The sequence below is a fragment of the Culex pipiens genome, chromosome 2 (genome assembly GCF_016801865.2).
Source record: "Culex pipiens pallens isolate TS chromosome 2, TS_CPP_V2, whole genome shotgun sequence".
Classification (NCBI taxonomy): Eukaryota; Metazoa; Arthropoda; class Insecta; order Diptera; family Culicidae; genus Culex; species Culex pipiens.
In genome coordinates, this window is record NC_068938.1 from 149,345,749 (window position 1) to 149,367,824 (window position 22,076).

A 22,076-nucleotide genomic window follows, 5' to 3' on the forward strand; every position below is an offset into this window, starting at 1 on the left:
GCATCTTTTTCCTAATTTCAAGCTTTTAAGTGTTCCAAAAACTGCTGTCCCTATACAGACTGCAATTCCGATTCCCTCTAGATGACATTAACTAAAAAAAAAATAACTTGAAGACTAATTTTATTCGCGCACTAAAAAATGTCAAGAATTCATTGGTTTTTAAATTCCAAACATAAAAAACAAGAATTTAAATAATGATTTTTTGAAATTAAAAGATCTTTTATTCAAAAATTAAAGAACCTTGAAATCTGAATTATGAAATTTAATAATTCTTGCAGTTTAAAATTTCTAGATTTTAGATTTGCTTATTTTTTTTTATTCTAAAATTTGTATATCTATTTGGAACAAAATTGATGATCAATTTGGTGTTCTTCGATGTCTGCCTGTGTGGATCAATCGGACCGCGCATTGGACTCACAATCCAGAGGTCGCCAATTCGAATCCCAAGGCGGACGCAAAAAAAAAAATCTAAGTGTATATATAGGTTTTCGGTGCCCTATCCCCGTGCCATACCTTCACACTTAGGAGACCCGGGAGGCGGAGTCTTGCCGCAAAAAGAACGATACACGCCTGTGGATCCGTTGACGAAACCGCAAGGTTTAAGAGGGCCACATTATAAGGTGCAGGGTTGTTACGGATGGCGCGTATCGCGCGGATCTGGCGCGGATTTGCTGGCTAATTTTGTTCAGGCGCGGATTTCGCGCGGATAGCAATTTTCATAAATAAAATAATTGAGAACGATAGAATTTCTTTCAAGTTACAAAGGAAAATATTATAAGCAATAAAATAAATTTAATCTTTTTCTTTGCGTGCAAAAATATCAATTTCTAAGAAGAAAATTTTCTTCTGAAAATTATTCATTGTTTTTTTTTTCTTAATACGAATCTTCAAAATAATCTTCAAGGAGCGTTTATTTTTAAAAATGTATTGAGATTTCTTATATAAATTTTACATAACATATTTTTTGTTAACATTTGCTGACCTGGTTTAAATATTTTTCTATAATTATTCACATGATACATTTAATTTTTATCTTCTGACTCATATTTTAAACTTTTTCCAAAGATTTAAACATAAGGATGTACATAAATGATTCTTAGGGTATGTTCCGGATTGGATTTAACCCTTAGATTTTTGTTAAAGAACGGTACAGGGTTCCAAAGTTTCCAAGGCATTTTCTAATATAGCAAACAATAAATATTGAGCGAGCATATTAATTACAATTTCAAAATTACAAAATTCGAAAAATTACAGAATTTTAAAAAGCTTTAGATCTTTTTAGATTTTTAAGTTTTTTCAATCTTAAATTGAAATTTTGAAATTTGTGGTTTATTAAAAATTGAAAGATTCTATTGCCACTCTGATTTAGGTAGAATTGGTTCTACTCCCAATTATCAAAACATGACGAAATCCACTTAGCAATCTGCTAAAATCTCCGTCTAAAATTGAAAATTTCAGAATTTACATATTCAATTGAACAAAAAAATAAATAGAATTCATAAATTTAAATTGCCAAAACTTGCAGACTCAAAAACGCAAAAAGAAATATGAATTCTCACATTGAAAAACTACAAAAAAAATTAGCATGGATTTTTCTTAAATTATTAAATTATTAAATTATTAAATTATTAAATTATTAAATTATTAAATTATTAAATTATTAAATTATTAAATTATTAAATTATTAAATTATTAAATTATTAAATTATTAAATTATTAAATTATTAAATTATTAAATTATTAAATTATTAAATTATTAAATTATTAAATTATTAAATTATTAAATTATTAAATTATTAAATTATTAAATTATTAAATTATTAAATTATGAAATTATTAAATTATTAAATTATTAAATTATTAAATTATTAAATTATTAAATTATTAAATTAATCAATTAATCAATTAATCAATTAATAAATTATTAAATTATTAAATTATTAAATTTTTTAATTATTAGATTATTAATTTTTTGAATTATTGTTTTTTTGCCATTTTCTTAGTTCGAATCATTTTCGGAGTCATATTTTAGTTTAGAGAAATTTAGAGAAGAAAATAAAATAAATTTCGTGTTTCGATTTTCCAGAGTAAAATTTTGGTGAGAATAGATTTTATGGTTATTTAATTTAGGGTTTAAAATTTTTAAAATTTTTGAATTTAAATTTTTTTCCTGAATTTGTTTTTAAAGCAACGATATTTAAAGTGTTACAAAAAATGCTAATATTGTTTCAGAAATGGCAGAAAAGGTTCCACTTGGTGCAGGTGGGATATGAATCCACAACAGATCAACGGATCAGTAATGCTTTCTGTATTATTCTTTTTTCGCGATTTTTTTTATGGCGCGGATTTCGCGCGGATTGGGTTTTGGGGTCGGCGCGGATCTGGCGCGGATTTTTTTTCGACTTTTCCGTAACAACCCTGAAGGTGTTACGTCGATTCCGTTTTGGTGTTCTTCGGAAAAGTTGTAAGTAACTATAGGTTTTTTTTTTGTCCGCCTTGTGGGCAGATATTGGGATTAGTTCACCTCGACCGTCCTAGCGACTATCTTTTGTGATTCCCTGTTATACTCTTAAGGCTGCAATTTTTGCTCGAATCTTATTGAGAAGAATCAAGCTATCTGTTTACAGTCTTTTTTCCAATGCACATATACACTGGTAGAGTGCGCCTGAACGCAGTGCGTTGAAGCGTGGTTGTGCGAAAGGAAGAATTCTCCTCTCGTGTTTTTTGGGTCCGAACACTCATCGTATCTGTTAGCGCATCTTCGGCTAGTTGGCCAGTCAACTATCTTCCGAAGTGCACAGATCAGCCGAAGCTAAGTAGTTGTAGTTGACCTAGCGAAGGAGAAATGAGCAACTTTTGAAGAATTGTTGTGGCTCGCAGGCTGTTGATGTCCAACTTCAAATGATGAGGACGGACGGGGACTGGAGCGGTCCCTGTTGGCTATTTTTAGATCTCTCCCCTTTGTCATCAGTTTTTTCGGCTCTCTCGTATTGACCCGACTGTCGTCAGTTGGCATTGGAGCTCTTCGCCGAGTAGTCCATTTTTGACTAACTCGAGGTTTCTCCAAAGCGCAGACAGCAGGGAAAGAAAAACCTGTACTGATTTTGCGGGATGACCAAAGCTCCAAAGCTGCCACCCGAGGATTGAACCTCTGACCTTCCGCTTGTTAGGCGGATCCCGTAACCACTCGACCACGGGAGGTTGGCAAAAACTATAGGTTAGGACTATTCGAGATAAAAATAGATACACTGTAAAAGATATATCCTTGTTTATTTTACATTTTTTGAGTGCTCAACAGTGTTCCTGTTATAACTTTTAGAACTACATTCTATTGAAAGTATAATATTGAATTGTTTGTTATGTAAACTAGGTGACGGTATTATTGTCGTGGAAATCTACATGGAAATAGTGTGCAACTAATATTCTGGTTGTGGATTAAAAAAAGGTTATTGAGAAACAAAAAATCACCATAATTGTGAAAACTAAGCCGTGATAAATGTTGAATCCAATATTTCGAGTGACCACTTGACGCGTGACCCCTTCCACCACCTACCCACCAACACTACCGAACGCGTCTGCGCCGCCGCCCTCTGTCCCGTGTCTCACCCGTGTGGCCCGTTCCGTCCCGTTATCTCTATCTCTTTCTGTAGGTTTAATCGCACGACACCGTTCCTCCATCATCAACCCGCGCTCGTCGCCGGCATGTACAATCCGGCCGACGACTACCACCGTCATTTCAATAACCAATCGCAACCATCCGCCATGCTCGACCAGAGCTTCCTCAGCGATGTCTCTGGCCAGCCGACGTCACTGCCAATGTACCATCACCAGCAGCAGCAGCAACAGCAGCGGATGGCCGGCGGAACATTCCCGCAGCATCAACAGCGGGCCACGCCCCTTCTCCTGGACAGGTCGTACCACACTGATAGTGGATATTACCAGCCAAGGTGCTTTTTTTCAGATCGATTTTTCTTTTCTTTCCCTTTTGCTTCAGTTAACCATTTCGATACCCTTCTCATGAAATCACCCGCGCTGAGACACAAACCTTCCTGAACCGCTTCTTCCTCTAGACGTACTTATTACTTGCTACGCATCTACCGTTTTAGTTCTGCATGAATCACACACTCACACTAACTTTAGTTAGAGGTTACTCTTTTTCTTTGTAGTTTGTAGTCCCTTGAATACTAACCTACCTGATCAGGATATTCGCAACTATTTCGCTAACCGATACGACTAATGGGATGCTCGAGTTGAGCGTACGGACCTAACTAACTCCTTGATGATTTTCAGGTTGGACGCTACCGATGGATCGCTGCGCCAGGAGCAGATGGAAGTGCTCGAGCCGGAAAGGCTGACCCCTCGCAAGTTCCCCGAGATCCACTCGATCGTGAGCATTTCCAGCGGACTGCTGGTCACCGCCAAGAATCAGCTGACTATCAACGGGACGACCGATCTCGTCAAGATTTTGAGCTTGGGTAAGGTCTTCCACAACTTTTATCGAAAGCAGTAATTTGATAGTTCCCCTCCTTTCAAAGGTACCAACGAGCCCACCCGCAAGCTGTTCCAGTCCTACCCGGGGCCGCTCGTCAAGAACAAGACCCACAAAAAGTCCGTCATTGAGTTCTGCGAGGAGCAGCTGCGGGCGGGACCGCCACCCTGCACCCTGATCGGTGGCCACACGCTGATCAAGTCGCGCGGCAACTCGATCAATAGTCTGCACTCGTTCGGGTCGAGCGCGAACCGGGGCTCGTTCACGCTGCTGTGGAACTACATCATCCTGCTGCTGAGACAGAACGGGGTGAGTTTGATCGTTTGGTCACAAATTGCAAAAAGAAATGTTACATACCCTCACAGTTATCAGTTGAATGTAAATCTAGAAGAGATGATTTTGTTTTTACATGCAATATAGACGATGTCTTCTAATTATTTACGAATCGTATTCATCTCTTTAGATGTACATTTAGCTGGTAAGAATGGTGGTATGAAAGGTGCATGCCCTCTATCATACATACAAAACAGGATTATCTCTTTTGGATTAACTTGCAGCTCGTAAGTACGAAGGTATGCAGCATTCATACACTCGCACTCGCTAGCATGACGTTTATTTAGGGCGACTCTACTGCTAGGCGCAACGACGAACACTAATCCAACTTGCTCTCGACGGTATGCCTAACTCGGCAGGATTTATTCGAGACTGAAAAAAAGTCAAAATTCTGAAACTGTAATGTTATTTGTTATATTCATTAATTCTAAAATTATTTTAAAAAATATTGAATTTATTCCAAATTTATTTTGAAAATCTATAAATTTCTAAATTTTGTTATTAAATTCTTAAATTCTTAAATTCTTAAATTCTTAAATTCTTAAATTCTTAAATTCTTAAATTCTTAAATTCTTAAATTCTTAAATTCTTAAATTCTTAAATTCTTGAATTCTTAAATTCTTAAATTCTTAAATTCTTAAATTCTTAAATTCTAAAATTCTAAAATTCTAAAATTCTAAAATTCTTAAATTCTTACATCCTTAAATTCTTAAATTCTTAAATTCTTAAATTCTTAAATTCTTAAATTCTTAAATTCTTAAATTCTTAAATTCTTAAATTCTTAAATTCTTAAATTCTTAAATTCTTAAATTCTTAAATTCTTAAATTCTTAAATTCTTAAATTCTTAAATTCTTAAATTCTTAAATTCTTAAATTCTTAAATTCTTAAATTCTTAAATTCTTAAATTCTTAAATTCTTAAATTCTTAAATTCTTAAATTCTAAAATTCTAAAATTCTAAAATTCTTAAATTCTTACATCCTTAAATTCTTAAATTCTTACATTCTTAAATTCTTAAATTCTTAAATTCTTAAATTCTTAAATTCTTCAATTCTTTAATTCTTCAATTCCTTAATTCTTAAATTCCTAAATCTTAAACTATTCTTAAATTCTTAAATTCTTAAATTGAGCAACTCTCTACGAAATCAGCTGATTTCGACCATTTTTATTTTTTGTATTTTTTTTATTTGACTTAAACTTTGTGGGGGCCTTCCCTATGACCAAATAAGCTATTTTGCGTCATTGGTTCACCCATACAAGTCTCCATACAATTTTGGCTGCTGTCCATACAAAAATTGTATGTAAATATTCAAACAACTGTAACTTTTGAGTGAATTTTCTGATCAATTTGGTGTCTTCGGCAAAGTTGTAGGTATTGTTGAGGACTTTTGAGAAAAATAGGTACACGGAAAAAAATTGCAGATTTTTTAATCAACTTTTTTTTCACTAAAACTCAATTTCCCAAAAAATGTATTTTTTGATTTTCGAGATTTTTTGATATGTTTTAGGGGACAAAATCCGCAACTTTTGAGCCATAGACAAACATGGTTAAAAAATCTACCGCCGAGTTATGAATTTTTGAAAAAAATGTGATTTTTGGAAATAATCGAAGTTTCATGCAAAAACAAATTTGACATTATTTTTTAATGCAAAATTGAATTTGCAATCGAAAAGTACTCTACAGATTTTTTGATAAAGGGCTCCGTTTTCAAGATATAGCCACCGAAAGTTTGATTTTAGCGAAATATTTGCAGTTTTTCGATTTTTAAAAATAGTGACCATAAGTGACCATTTCTAAAAATATTTTTTTTTGTAAAGTTCAGAAAATTTGCTATAAAATTTTCTAAGAGACATTGAAGATTGGACCTCGGGTTGCTGGGATAGAGCCGCTTTAAGAAAAAGAAACACGAAAATTGAAGTTTTCTAAATCTCACCAAAACAACCCACCATTTTCTAATGACGATATCTCAGCAACTAATTAGGTTTTACACCGTGACGTCATTTGACAGCTCGCGTGCACTGTTTACATAGACTTGTCGTGTTCGAACGAAAAGTGCTGGGTATTTTTTTTTATTCAAAATCGGCCGAAATTACAAAAGTCAAGTGGTAAGTAAATTGTTAGTGAATTTATTGCAAGATTTTAAGTTTTTTTTAATTAAATTCATTGCAGGAAACCGAAGGCGAAGTGGGCGGCAAACTTGTCTACATGCTCGCTGAACCCGAACGAAAACGAAGCCGTGCTGCTGGCGGAGATGGTCAAGCAATTAGGTTTTACAGCGTGACGTCACGAGCGCACACGCACACACATTTTTACAGAGACACACGTGCAAAAAATGTAAACAGTGCAGCCAAGCTGTCAAATTTCTAACCTCAAAACCGAGTCGGCGTAAAACCTAATACCTTGTTCCGACGCTCTGCCTGGAATGACCTACAGGGAACCGATCACCAAGGACATGCAAGTCCCAGAAAACTACCGCACCGTCTTCCGACCGCTTATGCTCCAGCTCCAGCTCCCGAGGACATGGTCAAGTTCAATCTCGAGCGCTGCATCCTCGCCCTCCTCCACCAGAAAAACACCGGCAGACTCTTCATCGTCCTGTTTGAGAAGAAAAAGAAGCTGCTTTCGGAGGTTTTCCGTCGCCGAAGGCCTGCGAAGCGGAACCACTCCAAAAGAAGCTAAAACGCTACCACCGCAACCCGCTTAGGCCTAGGAGGGTCTCCAGATTGTTAACGGATGTATCGGCGCAGAATGGAGTACGCGTATCGTGAGGAACGACATGATCAAGCTGCTGTTTTAAAACAATCCGGAGAAGCCGCCGGAAATTGAAAAGCTGGGCGAGGAAGGAGTTGGAACCGTGCAGATGTGTGTCGGAGTATCGGCGGATCCGTTTGCGGTGCGGAACTATTATCCTCCTCGTGGGCGATTCTTGACGTGGGCCTGACGGAAAAGGACAGTTTGTCCTTGGTTAAAATCAGTACGAATTGGTGGTTCGGTTCAACAAACAACTGGTCTCCGGCACCTGGCAGCGAGGGTGCTTCAATCTACAGCCATTCTTCGCCATACATTACAGGCTGGCGAAAATAATAATATTTCTTCAAAAAAAATTTAGCTTCTTTTGGAGTGGTTTCGCTTCGCAGGCCTTCGGCGACGGAAAACCTCCGAAAGCAGCTTCTTTTTCTTCTCAAACAGGACGATGAAGAGTCTGCCGGTGTTTTTCTGGTGGAGGAGGGCGAGGATGCAGCGCTCGAGATTGAACTTGACCATGTCCTCGGGAGCTGGAGCAGGAGCATAAGCGGTCGGAAGACGGTGCGGTAGTTTTCTGGGACTTGCTTGTCCTTGGTGATCGGTTCCCTGTAGGTCATTCCAGGCAGAGCATCGGAACAAGGCATTGCTTGACCATCTCCGCCAGCAGCACGGCTTCGTTTTCGTTCGGGTTCAGCGAGCATGTAGACAAGTTTGCCGCCCACTTCGCCTTCGGTTTCCTGCAATGAATTTAATAAAAAAAACTTAAAATCTTGCAATAAATTCACTAACAATTTACTTACCATTTGACTTTTGTAATTCCGGCCGATTTTGAATAAATAAAAATACCCAGCACTTTTCGTTCGAACACGATAAGTCTATGTAAACAGTGCACGCGAGCTGTCAAACAGAAATACACGATTGAGGTTAGCCGCGACGGCGTAAAACCTAATGGTCCGATTTTCAATGTTAATAGAGATCTCCACGGTTTCTCTCACGCACACCATCATTCTGTGTTAGTATTTGTATTAGAGGTATTGTTTTGGTTTTGAACGATTGTGATTGGCTGAATTCCAAGCAGCTGATTTTGTTTACACTTTTTTACGCAGACATAGGCAAATCGAGTAGATCAATCGTCTGTAAAAACCAGCTGTTTACCACGTGCTCGTGGTATTAGGTTTTACAGCGTGACGTCACGAGCGCACACGCACGTACATTTTTACAGAGACACAGGTGCAAAAAATGTAAACAGTGCAGCCAAGCTGTCAAATTTCTAACCTCAAAACCGAGTCGGCGTAAAACCTAATAACAAAGGACACAGCTGATTTTGACAGACGAATCATTCTACTCGATTTGCCTATGCATGTGTGTTATCTTGTTACAAACTAACACACTCTCGCGCGTGGATACCTCTATACATGAAACATTCAAATTTCTATCAAAAAATAATGTCAAATTGGTTTTTGCATGAAACTCCGATTTTTTCCAAAAATCACTGTTTTTTTTCAAAAAATCATAACTCGGCGGCAGATTTTTTGACCATGTTTGTCTATGGCTCAAAAGTTGCGGATTTTTGTCCCCTAAAACATATCAAAAAATCTCAAAAATCAAAAAAGATTTGGAAATGGGAAATTGAGTTTTAGTGAAAAAAAAGTTGATTAAAAAATCCTACCTATAAAAACACAACTTACAACTCACTTTCAGACCTTTGTCGGCACGGACATCTCGGAGCTGCTGATGCAGAACAAGGTCGAGTTCCCGTTCGAGTCGGCGCAGGCGAGCGCCCGCTCGACGAACGTTAGCGGTCGCAACTCGTCGCTGTCGGCCACGGTCGAGCGTCGCGCCGCTCACGACGCCGAGGGCGAGGAAGATTCGACGGAGCAGGTCGAAAATGCGGAAATCAGCACCGGCACCGACCCCGAAGTGGAAAAGAAGGAACCGCTGAGCGAGCTGGAGATTACGGACAAGTTCCGCAACTATTTGATCTACGGGAACATGAGCGAAGCGCTGGAGTGGGCCACCGAGAATAACTTGTGGGGTCACGCGCTGTTCCTGGCCTCGAAGGTTGACTCGCGGCAGCACGCGAACGTCATGATGAAGTTCGCCAACAAGCTGACGCTGAACGACCCGCTGCAGACGCTGTACCAGCTGCTGAGCGGCCGGACGCCGTCTTCGGTGACGTGCGTCCTGGACGAGAAGTGGGGCGACTGGCGGCCACATCTGGCCATGCTGATGTCGAACAGTTCGGCCAAGCCGGAGCTGATCAAGAAGTCGATCACGACGCTGGGCGATTCGCTGTACAATCGCGGCGATTTGTACGCGGCTCACTTTTGCTACCTCCTGTCGGATGTAACGTTTGGACGGTTCGCGGATGTTAAGGTGGATGGTGGTGCGACCGTTACGGCCAACACGGTGGTCCGGTTGATCCTGCTCGGGTCATCTCACATGCAGCGCACGTTCAAGGAGTTCTCCACGAACGAATCGATCATGATGACCGAGATCTACGAGTACGCGCGATCGCTCAACGAGGAACGGTACGCGATCACTGAATTACAGGTAATTCAGAGAAGGTTTAGTTGATCGACGCCTTTTAACAACTTGTCAATTTCAGTACTACAAATACTTGCTCGCCAGTCGCATGTTAGACTACGGAATGCAGCTCAAGTGTCTGCTGTACATGGAGCAGCTGGCGGAACAGATCCAGCTCGATCCTTACAGATTCGACTCTGAGTTCATCCGAAAGGTAGGTTGATCTTCACTCATTTCCAACACAAGCTAACTTCTTTGAACTCTTCTGCAGGTCTACACGCTGGGCGATCGGTTGAAGTACTACGACCCTGTGTTGGAAAAGGAACTGGACGAATCCGTGGACAACCACGGCCACGGCAACATCTACACCAACGTCGAAGATCCTGCCTGGTTGCAGCGGTTGAGTGCAATACTGATCAACTACAATGTAAGTTCTTCAACTAACGATTTTAGTCAAATTCTCCAACTCTATCGATCTTTCAGTCCACGAATGCTTCCAACTACGCTCCCCAATCGACGTCCTACGACGGCCAGCCGGACTACAGCAACAACAACAGTCAGTACAACAGCTACACCGGTTACAACACCGAACAGCGACCCGGCGCAGGTCAGGAGCAGCTTCAGCAACAACCGTACGGCATCGACCCAACCGAGATCAACAACGAATTCACCAAAATCAACCAGCAGCTCGGTCAGCTGAACCTCCAGTACACGGAAGGCTTTGAACCCCAACAACAACAGCAGCAGCAACAACAACCAACTCCAACCCTCAACCAGTACGACCACCACAACTCGATGGCAGCTCCCAGCTACGACCAGGGTTACGACTCGATCAACCAGTCCTCGATGCCAGAGGAGCAAAAGCAGCAAGAAAGCTACGATCAGCAACAGTCACCTCAGCAGCAGCAGCAACCGTACTCGTACGGTTCGTACGATGGATCTTCCGGTCAGCCGAGCCTGTTCGTGCCGTCGCCGGTTCCAGCTGGACAGGAGCAGCAGCAGCAGCAGCAACAACAGGCCAGCCCGTACGACTACTGGGGAGCGAACGCTGAGGTGAGTCCGAGTTTGAATGCTTCATTTTCAGCTTTCAGAGTTTCAGTTTTGGAGACGGTTCACTGTCCCGCTACCAGCATTTCGTTTTTCGTTCCGGATGCGTTTTGTTACAGTCGTGTTTGGTTGATTGAGTTATCCCCCTCGGTTGAGTTTTACGTATTTTGAAGAGTTTCTTTCGTCCAACCCCGTAGTGACGCTTTTGTGTGTAGTAGTGGTGTGGTCCACGGCTTGGAGGAAGTGAAAATAAGTGATATTCTTGAAAAGCCTAGAGTTGAAAATTGTCAGATCACAAAGGTATCTGCTTTGTAATGTGTCGTGTTAAAGAAAATAATCTTGATTTGAATAATGAGACTTTCAGTCAAATTTCAAAAAGTTGAGTTAAAATGACAATATGCTTATGAATACCGAGATCAAACTTGCCAGCTTGAAAAAACTCCTAGCGGTGGGCTAGGGTAGCGAAACAAGCCCATCGTGGGAAGGCAAATATGTTTTTTTTTTCGTTTTTTGTCCTCGTTTACCTTCAAAATCAATAATTATGCGTTTATTCATGCATTTCTAACTTTTTAATCCTATTGGAAATATCAAAGAATAAATATTTTCGAAAATGCCGAGAGTTGCTACCCAATTTGATTCCCACCAAATTTGCTGCCGAGTTAGCCGACGCGCGTAGCAAATTTGATCTTTAGTTTATCTGAGAAGAAAAATATGTGTCGGTACCTGTCGGGTACTCATTTTCTGATACTCGACAAATACCGGCAATCCTGGAGCAAAGCAACTCTAAAATTCAAAAATTTATAAATTTAGAAATTCAACAATTGCATTAATAATTTTTTTAAACCAAGATGGAGGCCATTATGGCGGTGACAAAATATTAAAAGGCAATCAACAAAAATGAGGTCGCAGAACTAAAATTTAATGTTAAACACAAGAAAAGAATTTAGTGTTCAAACGAAGAAAAAAAAAGGTTTTTTTTTGTTCGTGATTCGATTTTTTGAAGTCCCATACTATCCTTCGGATGATCAAAACTTCGGATAATCGAGTCTGGACTGTATTAAAAAAAATCTTTATTTTTTTTTTTATTTATTGATTTCTAGATCCAATACAAAATATAATATTTTGTGATTATAGTAGTTGTTTGGTAACTGGGCTGAGAACGTAGCCCAGTCACCAAATGTTGCTCGTTAACTGGGCTGAACAAAAAATAACGAGGGGACCACCGATGAATAATATTTTCCAGATGAAATAGAAAAATAAAAGTGACTCAAATTTATTTACAATTCTTACTTTTCATTTTCTTTAATTGTAACTTGAAATTAAACAAAAGTTTGAAAAAATATTTTTTATTTATTGAATTTGATTTTTGCATCCATTAACCCCTCGGTCATTTTGGTTTGTTTTGGTTATTTGACGTTTGTCTGATTTTTAACTGAGCTACGCCCCAGTTATCGAGCGCCCAGTTAAAAAACAGCCCAGTTAAACAACGCCCTGTTACCGAACAACTACTGTATTTCAAATTTTGTATTGATTTTAAATTATAGAATGTTATATTTTTTTTATTTTAAATTTTATTTTATTTTTGTATTTTTTTAATTTTTTAATTTTTGGAAATAGTTTTTCATTGTTTTTAGTTTTTTTTCTTTTTAATTTCTAATTTTTTATGTTCTTATTTTTTAAATGCTCTTAATTTTTTTTTAATATTAATTAGGCCGTTGCAAATATTTTTCAAAGTTTATGTCGCCCCCCCCCCCCCCTCCTCCCTTCAAAATTGGTTCGAAATATCAGGGGGCAGAATAAATATTTTTTCAAAAATCTTCAAAATTCTAATGAAAATAGAAGGCAAATCAACTTAAACAATCTAAAACGCATTTTTTGCATTTATACAGGAATTCCCCACAAAAACACCATGATTCGGAAAAAAAGTTCTCCGATCGGGCTCAAAATTTTTCTGGGGGATCCTTGGCCGAAATAATTAGACCCGTATTTTTTTTGTTTGGCCATTAGGGTGACCTACGCCTAAAAAATGGCCATTTTCGTCGATATTCGCAAAAACCACTTTTTTAAAAGTCTTATCTCCCCGCCATTTCATCCGGTTTTAGCTGTCCTAGACGCAAAAGAAAGGTGATTAGTTTGGCTATTTGGGAAAAATAGTAGGAAGTTTCAAAAATCTAGCTTAACATTTGACAAGGTCGTATGAAAACTTAAAACGCTGTTTTGAAGGTCTCGGGACCAAAGAGCCTATGCCTGAAAATATTTTTATCGGATTCCTCGGAAAATTTCACCTAACACATCAAAAAATGGTGAAGTTATGTTTTCGAGACTCTGAGATACGATTTTTTGAAAATAAAAACTGGATTTTTCGACGTGCCACGCGCAAAAATGGGAAAATGATGAAAACGGGAAAAATCGACTTTTTCACTAAAACTGCGATAACTTCAAAATTTCAGCGATGACCTATACATGTAGGGTACAAAAATTTTCGTAATTGAAATACGCAAAAAAATATTTTTCCAAAAAACTTCAAAATTTTCAAGGAAATAGAAGTCTAATCAACTGGAAACAATTAGAAATGCATTATCCTGCGTTTATAATCATTTTTAGCATGCCAGGGATCGATCAAAAATATTTTCAATTTTTGTGGAAATCTAATGTACAGCACCGCAAAAAGTTTTGTTTTCGGCGAAAAAAAAATCTCTTCATTATCTTGATATTTTGAAAACTAATGATTGCACAACAACTGGGCAGGTATTGTGCATTTAAAGTTTGCACTTCAAAACACTTTTTTGATTCAAAGGTTGAGACTATACCTTGTTATTTCAATTTTTATATTTTTTTTGAAAAAAAAAAATCCTGTCCATTTTTTGATACGATGCAACGGCTTCGAGATACAGCGATATTTTAATTACGAAATACAAACATATTTAAAACACTTACGCCCTTCTCAAATGTCATTATCGAGTGAAACTGGCTCAATATAGGTACACAAAAATGGCTTACATTAGCGTAGGATAACATGTCTACAAAGTTTCATTGAAATCGGAAAGGGTCGGGTACAACCGATTCCCTATTTGACATGGAATTGCTCATATGCAAAAAAAACAGTTCAGTTTTTGTTAATCGAGCGCTATAATGTTATTAAATCAAAACGTACGTAGCCTGCAAAAAAAAAAGAATTAAATTCCTAAGTCTATTCGAGGTAGTCCCAGAGATCTGACATGGTAAAATTCAAACTAGAGCTCTCATAAAAATATCAAATTTTCAACTTCCGGTTTTAGCCGTGACCACACTAAAGCGTGTAGTGTTCAAATTGCTCCCAAGGAATAAACCCTTCACATGAAATCTTTCCCCCTACTTTTCCCAATCCAAAAAAAAAAAACGAATCTCACACAAAAAAAAAAACATGGAATGCAGCCACTTTCGAAAACCGCCATCGCCGGTTTGTCCGCCGCGTCCACCATCGCCGCCGTCCACGCCGCCCGGCAGGCCGCTGCCTCCAGCTCGCCCGCTCGGTCCTCCGACATTCCCCGGGGCACCCCGTCGCCGGTTCCGGCCATCGCACTCCAACCGCCGTCACTGTCCTCGTCGAACGCTGCCGTTGGTGGCCCCGACGGTGGCGGCGATGCCATCAACTACGTAAGTAGCAGCGATAGCAGCTCTCCACTATCGGAAACTTACCGTCCCGCTAACGAGTGTCCCGCCAGCATGGCCGATGGCGCCATCGCCGCCGCAGAAGCAGCTAGCAGCAAACGGTCCGCTTCCGACCAGAAGAACTGCTTTAAGCAAGTGCAATTCCACCTTAACAATATCGCTCTCGCGGCACCGCTGCTCAAGCACAAGCTCGGCGGTTCTGCCGGTGGTGGCCACACCGGTTCCGGTTCCGCTGCCACAGCTAGCGCCGCCGCCTCCACGACCACCCAAGCCCGGCTGCTCAGCCAGATTCCGATTCTGAGGAGTGTGCGAAAAACGAGAAAGAAACGCAAAAAGGTCAAACCGTCCGAGGCGGCCCAACTGTCCGCCGCGGAAGCCCAGCACCAGCAGCAGGTTCTCGCCAATCTGCCCCCCTCGAAGGCATTCCTGTACTCGTGTCTCAGCAAGGCCGCCAGCAAGGTCCCCGAAGGGAAGGACATTGTCTACAATGGGACCTTTCCGATCGATCAGCCGCTGTGCAGTCGGTTCAAGAATCTCAGCTTTAGTCTGAGCAGCACGGACACCGAGCTGGACGGGGCAGGAACGGGGGTGCCACGGGGAGGAGGTGGGTTGGAGAGGCCTGCCAGCGGCGAGCAGATTCTGAGGAAGAGAAACTCTGCCACGGCTGGCGGGACAGTTGGTGCTGCCGGTGTTGGAAAAGTGGTCAAAACTTTTGCCATTGATGAGCCCATCTAAAGGGGATTTGACGGGAAATTCTCATAAAATTTATTGAATTAATTCTAGATAAATAGAGGCTTGTGCTTAAAGATATTTGAGATTTTTTTATTCCATATTTTTATTGAAATGTTCGCATTTAGAAACAATCAACTTGTTTTGTAGCACAATCAGAACTAAAATGGAAATCTTTGAACTTTTGTTCAACCCGTAACATTATAATATACAATCTATATAAAAATATACTGAAGTATGTATTAAAAAGTAGAAAACCTTACTTACTTACTTTACTTTATCAGCAACAGGTCTATCGACCCAACGCTGAACTAATCGAAGATTTCCAGGATGCTCGATCTTGGGCCGCTCGTCTCCAGTCGCCCACAATGTTGGCCGCTCTTGCATCTTCGTCGACTGCACACAGCCAACGCGTACGAGGCCTTCCACGAAGCCGACGACCCCGTCCAGGTTCGCTACTGAATATCGTTTTAGCCGCCCGCTCGTCCGACATTCTGGCTACATGTCCAGCCCACTTCAGCCTGTCGTGCTTGATGACTTTTACGATATCAGCATGTTTGTAGTCTTGGTACAGCTCGAAGTTCATGCGCCTGCGCCACCGGTCTCCTACTTGCTTGCCGCCGAAGATAGAACGCAGGATTCTCCGCTCGAAGACCCCAAGTGCTCTCTGGTCAGCCTCCTTTAGCGTCCACGACTCGTGACCGTAAAGAGCTACAGGGAGTATCAAGGTCCTGTACAGCGTGATTTTCGTAGGCGTCCTTAGGCTGCGGGACCTTAGCTGGCTACGAAGACCGTAGAAGGCCCTGTTTGCAGCACTAATCCGCCGTTTCACTTCGCAGCTCACATCGTTGTCGCACGTCACGAGTGTACCAAGATATACAAATTCATCCACCACCTCATATCTTTCTCCATCTATTTCCACCTCCGAAACACCATCACCTGCACTGCCACGCGCTCTGCCAGCAACCAGATACTTGGTCTTGGCAGTGTTAATGGTCAGTCCGATCTTCGCAGCTTCCCGCTTGAAAGGGACGAACGCCTCCTCCACTGAACGACGGTCGATACCAATGATGTCGATGTCGTCAGCGTATCCAAGCAGCATGTGCGATTTAGTGATGAGTGTTCCGTTTCTTTGCACGCCTGCCCTTCGCGCAGCACCCTCCAACGCTATGATGAACAGTAAGTTCGAGAGAGCATCGCCCTGCTTCAATCCATCCAACGTAACGAAAGCTTCAGATGTCTCGTTGGCTATTCGCACGCTTGATTTTGCTCCGTCGAGCGTTGCACGAATCAGTCTTATAAGCTTCGCCGGAAAGCCGTGTTCTACCATAATCTTCCAAAGTTCGTTTCTTTTGACCGAATCGTACGCCGCCTTGAAGTCGATGAACAAATGGTGTGTTTGCAGGTTGTACTCCCGGAACTTGTCGAGGATTTGTCGCAGAGTGAACATCTGATCCGTCGTTGACCGACCCGCTCGAAAACCGCACTGGTATTCGCCGACAAAGGTCTCGGTCATCGGTCTCAGCTTGCTCCACAGGATGCGGGAGAGTACTTTGTACGCTGCGTTGAGGATTGTGATGCCTCGATAGTTGGCACAATCGAGTCTTTGCCCTTTCTTGTAGATTGGGGTGACGAGCCCGTCTAACCAGTCGGTCGGAAGCTGTTCTTCGCACCAAATGCGTAGGATGATTTGGTGCAGAATCTCGGTCATCCGCGTACCCCCGTGCTTGAAAAGTTCGGCCGGAAGTCCGTCCTTTCCCGCGGATTTCCCGTTCTTGAGCTCTTTAACAGCCTTAGCTACTTCCTCCAACGTAGGCGGGTCCACAACTTTTCCATCTTCCTCAACGTGTATCCTGTCCTCGACGATTCCCTCTCGCGCCTCACCGTTCAACAGCTGCTGGAAGTGCTCCTTCCACCTAGCCGCCACCGCAGTCTTGTCTGTCAACAGGTTGCCTTCCGTGTCGTTGCACATCACAGGGGAAGGCGTGGTTTTCCTTCTTACACCGTTGACAGTCGCGTAAAACCTCCGCTTATCGTTCGCGTTGTACTGTGCTTCCGCTTCGGCAAGTACCGTTTCGTCGTACTCCCGTTCTTTTCGGCGGTGGATTCGTTTCTCTGCTCTTCGCAACTCACTGTATCGCTCACAGTTTCGGCGCGTACCCTTAACGAGCATACGCTTCCTGGCCTCGTTCTTCTCGTCCGTCACTCGCTGGCACTCCGCATCGAACCACCCTTTGGGTTTGCGTCCTCTGGTCGTGCCGATCACTTCGGTAGCCGTTGTGTTGACGATGCTCTGGAGGGCTCCCCATTGCTCGTCCAGGTTACCCGTAGGCGCGTCCTCGTTGATCCGCTCGTCGAGCTTCCGACTGTACTCTGCAGCAACGTCGCTGCTCGCGAGGCGCTGGACGTTCAACCGCGCTATCCTCGCAGTCCGCGGGGTCAGCACGTTCGACAGCCTAGCTCGGATCTTGCACGCTACCAGGAAGTGATCAGAGTCGATGTTCGGTCCTCTGTACGATCGGACGTCCATCACGTCCAAGAAGTGTCGACCATCCACCAAAACGTGATCGATTTGTGTGCACGATTCGCCATTCGGGTGTCGCCAGGTGTGCTTCCGAATGTTCATGCGCGCAAAGAAGGTGCTACAGATAGCCATTCCTCTGGCTGCGGCGAAATTGACCAAACGTAGGCCGTTGTCATTCGTGCGAGGATGAAGGCTCTCCTTGCCGATGACAGGATGGAAGAAGGCTTCCCTTCCGACCTGCGCGTTTGCGTCTCCGATGACTATCTTCACGTCGTGTCTTGGGCACTCTCCATAGGTCTTGTCGAGACGCTCGTAGAATGCGTCTTTATCGTCATCGGGCTTGTCGTTCGTCGGAGCGTAGATGTTGATCAGGCTGTAGTTGAAGAATTTGCCCTTAATTCTCAACACGCAGATCCGGTCATTCACCACCTTCCACTTGATGACTCGGTTCTTCTGACCCCCAATCACTACGAAACCGACTCCGTGCATCGCCTTTTCGCCGCCACTGTAGTAGATGTGGTACTTGAAAGAGGTGTTGGCGATGGGGTCCACCGCCGTGAATTCTCGCTCTCCATGACCGGGCCATCGAACTTCCTGGATGGCGGCCACATGCACGTTCAGCTTGTGCAGCTCCCGGGCAAGAAGGCCAGCACGTGCAGGATCTTGGAGAGTTCGAACGTTCCAAGTACCGAGTTTCCAATCGTTGTCCTTTTTACATCGCCTGGTCTGATGCCGATTAATCCGTCCTGAATTTCTTCTTTCGTTTTTCTGAGTTGGTGATTTGCTTCGGTATGCCGCCTAACCAGGGCTGCGAATACCTAGTCTCGGGGTGGGGCTGCCACCTTGCAGCTTCCGGGACCCAGCTGCGGTTTTCTCTCGACACCGTAACGGGGGCTTTTGTCTCGAAACCTAACGGTACAGCTACACCCTCCGAAGAGGGTGGAGCCCCCCTTACCCTGTCAGCATACTACCAAAGTTTCCACCGGGGGTTGGTTACCCGATCTCTGCAATGGTTACTAGTATCCCGGCCAGCACCGCGGGGAGGCCAGGGTATCGGAGTTACAGGACAAGAGGCTAAAGGACCACTTGGTGGGTCTATTTTATACCTACGGTACATAATGTACCTATGGTACGCGTTGTCCAGTCGTTCGCTGACCAAGTAGAAAACCTAACGATCCTTTTATGGGACTATTTTTCCACCGATTTTTTTAATTGAATATTTGAATATGTAAAACAATCATATGTTACAATCAACTAAAATAGAAATGTGTTAACTTATCATCAATTATTCTAAAATAAAAAAGAAAGAAGGTGAAAATTAGCTGACCCTAAATCGAACACTTATGACTCTCTCCGTTTTCGCAATTCGATTTTTCGTTCTATTTTTTTAATTTTTAATAAAACCTTGTCCTTCCTATTTTATGACATTATTTAAAAAAAATCGTAAAATATCTTGCAATGAAAATGTAGATAAATTGATTTTTTTCGTAAAATTTAATTCAAACCTTGAAGTTACTTTGAGTAATTCTGATAAAGGGCTCTATTTTAAGATTATCGATGTTCTGGATATTTTTTAACTTAGAGTTTTTTTTAAAGAAGTATTACTTAAAATTTTAAATATTAATATTTAATTATTATCAACCGCAGTTTTTGCACCAGGATTTTACTTACAGACATTTCGACGCCAACATTTCAAAAAGCATCATGTACACACCATCCTTTTTGAGAAAAACGCATTTAATTGTTGAGCATCCATTTTCAATTCCCATTTTAATATAAAAGCAAAATAAGATGTTCTAATAATAACAAACGATGAAAAACGTTGCTTTCATTGATACTTTATCATCCAAATTCAATAAAACATTATTTCCGTCGTTTTATTTAAGAAAAACAAACATAACTCCTTTTGAAATCACCAACGTCTATATCACCCTGCTGGCATTGGAGGGAGCGCTTTGTTATGATTCGTTTTTCTTCGCCGAATGTACATGGCGCTTTGTTCATGATGCTTTTTTTTCGTCACGAGGTTTATGTAGTCTTTTGTTTGACAGGTTGACAGGGCTATATAAACAGGGACTGCTGATGGCAGAGATTTTGTTTATGTTACTTTATTTAAAATCATGATTAAACAGACTTTACTGAAGTAACTTTTGCTCATTTTTGGTGGGGAGGTAGCTTATTAGGATTACTTTTAGAATATGCAATAACACAGAAAGTTTCAAAATGTACATGATGCCTTTTGAAATGTTACCGTCGATTTGTGTATCTTCAAAACTACGGGAACTATCGATATATTTTTTTGAAATTGACAATATCAGAATCAGATTGTTGCAAGATTGGGTCCGTAACAAGGTTGTTAACGATAAAATTATCGTCGGGGCGATAACGATATAGATATTTCGATAATTCTTTTGGCGATAATGTTACCGACGATAATGGACGATAACTCATTTTTTAAATCTTTCTATAATCGTAATAATTTAAAAATGTAGTAAGTTTTAAAATATAAATATTAAATACTCAAAACTGTTCACAAAATATCGTATTTCTTCGAACGTACTCAAATATTGTAATAATTTGTAATATGGGTATCAAACGAAGCGAAACTTTGTTTGCCTTTTCGCATTATTAGAGTTTTTTGAAAATACTTAAATTATCACAAAATTCCTTTTTTTCGAAAATTTCTAAATTTTCATATTTTGCAATATGGGTATCAAACGACGCAATTTTTATGGACATAAAAAAAATCGCTTCGTTTGATACCCATATTACACTTTTTAAAAATTACTACTTTTGAAAAATACGCTATTTTGTAAAAAAAAAGTATTTTTTAAAAAAACTAATAAAGCAAATAATGAAATTTTGAGTACTTTCGAAAAATACGGTGTTTTGTTAACAATTTTGAGTTTTATACTTTGAAACATAAGACATTTTCAAAAAAAATATATTCTTGGTGAAAGCATTTAAGCATTGACTTACAGAATTATCGAAACAACGATAACGATAGATCGCCGGGACGATAACGATAACCAATATCGTTAACGTTAGACGCTAATATTATCTAACCTTGGTTCGTAAGTTTGATAGTTCCAACCGGGGGGATGGCAACCCTATTCCGACCAAAGCAAACTGACAACAGTCGACATTAGCACGGTTGTCAAATGAGAGCCCACAACAAAAGCACTAGCTGTCAAATGGTAGCCCATAACAAATCATTGTTTGGGTTTTTGATTTTCAAATTTCCCGCAATTAAAACGATAAATACCTGAAAAAACAAGTGAATTGTGTTGCTGATGCCAAATTCTATCATATCCTTGGAGATTCCATCCCAATATTGGCTCAAAATTCATATCGAAAAAAGTAATTTTCTGTTTACTTTTTTTTTTGCTTTTTTTCTTTTGGTCGATCAAACAGTGCGCCCGTACACTGTGAATCGGCATTACACATTTTTCAGTTTGGGTTTACACATTTGCATGGGACTTTTGAGTTTAACCAAGATAACACATTTCGTGTTACCAAAGTATTATGAATAATACTGATTCTGAGTGTTTGTTATCTGAACTTCCAAGATGGCGGCTTCTTCGCTACCCCCTGGTTCCAACCAACTTCCTTGGTTGCTGTTCATGGTTGGTAAAAAAATATTATATTTTGCACTATCCACAATCAAATAGAAAAAAATCAAAGTATGTTAACAACTTGCATAAATGAAGTTATTTTTAAGTGAAATTTGAATAAATATTAACGTAGTTAAACATTATAACAAGTCCGTAATGCAGGTTGAATTACTTAATTCGTTTTGCATACACAGCAAAAACAATGAAGATAATATTACGTCGAGGAAGGTTGACAGTTTTTTTTTGTGTAAGAAAATTTGGAATATTACCTAACCTCTGTAAATGTATAAATTTACAACTTTTCATGGATAATTTCACATATTATTTTACATAAATTGGTGTAAAATTACATCGAAACAGGTCATACTTAACTATCAAACTGTTAAACCTGCCAAATTTGTTTTTTTTTTTACTGTGT

The 22,076-nt window shown here is 40.5% G+C and overlaps 1 protein-coding gene and 1 long non-coding RNA gene across 5 annotated transcripts in view; both read left to right on the plus strand.

Moving 5' to 3' along the window:
• LOC120423258 (protein transport protein Sec16A) overlaps positions 1 to 22,076 on the plus strand; it is a 50,768-nt gene that overhangs the window by 15,376 nt on the left and 13,316 nt on the right. For 2 of the 4 annotated variants that reach the window (XM_039586988.2, XM_039586990.2), the window contains 8 exons: positions 3,651 to 3,947; positions 4,291 to 4,475; positions 4,536 to 4,798; positions 9,269 to 10,120; positions 10,176 to 10,307; positions 10,365 to 10,520; positions 10,577 to 11,146; positions 14,555 to 14,776. In XM_039586988.2, coding sequence (XP_039442922.1) covers positions 3,651 to 3,947; positions 4,291 to 4,475; positions 4,536 to 4,798; positions 9,269 to 10,120; positions 10,176 to 10,307; positions 10,365 to 10,520; positions 10,577 to 11,146; positions 14,555 to 14,776 — 2,677 coding nt within the window. The remainder of the gene's footprint in view (positions 1 to 3,650; positions 3,948 to 4,290; positions 4,476 to 4,535; positions 4,799 to 9,268; positions 10,121 to 10,175; positions 10,308 to 10,364; positions 10,521 to 10,576; positions 11,147 to 14,554; positions 14,777 to 22,076) is intronic. The other 2 variants (XM_039586989.2, XM_039586991.2) reach the window with 2 other exon arrangements.
• Positions 491 to 3,274, plus strand: LOC128093179 (uncharacterized). Its single transcript, XR_008212301.1, has 3 exons — positions 491 to 620; positions 2,425 to 2,478; positions 3,218 to 3,274. It is a non-coding gene; the product is annotated as an uncharacterized LOC128093179 (long non-coding RNA).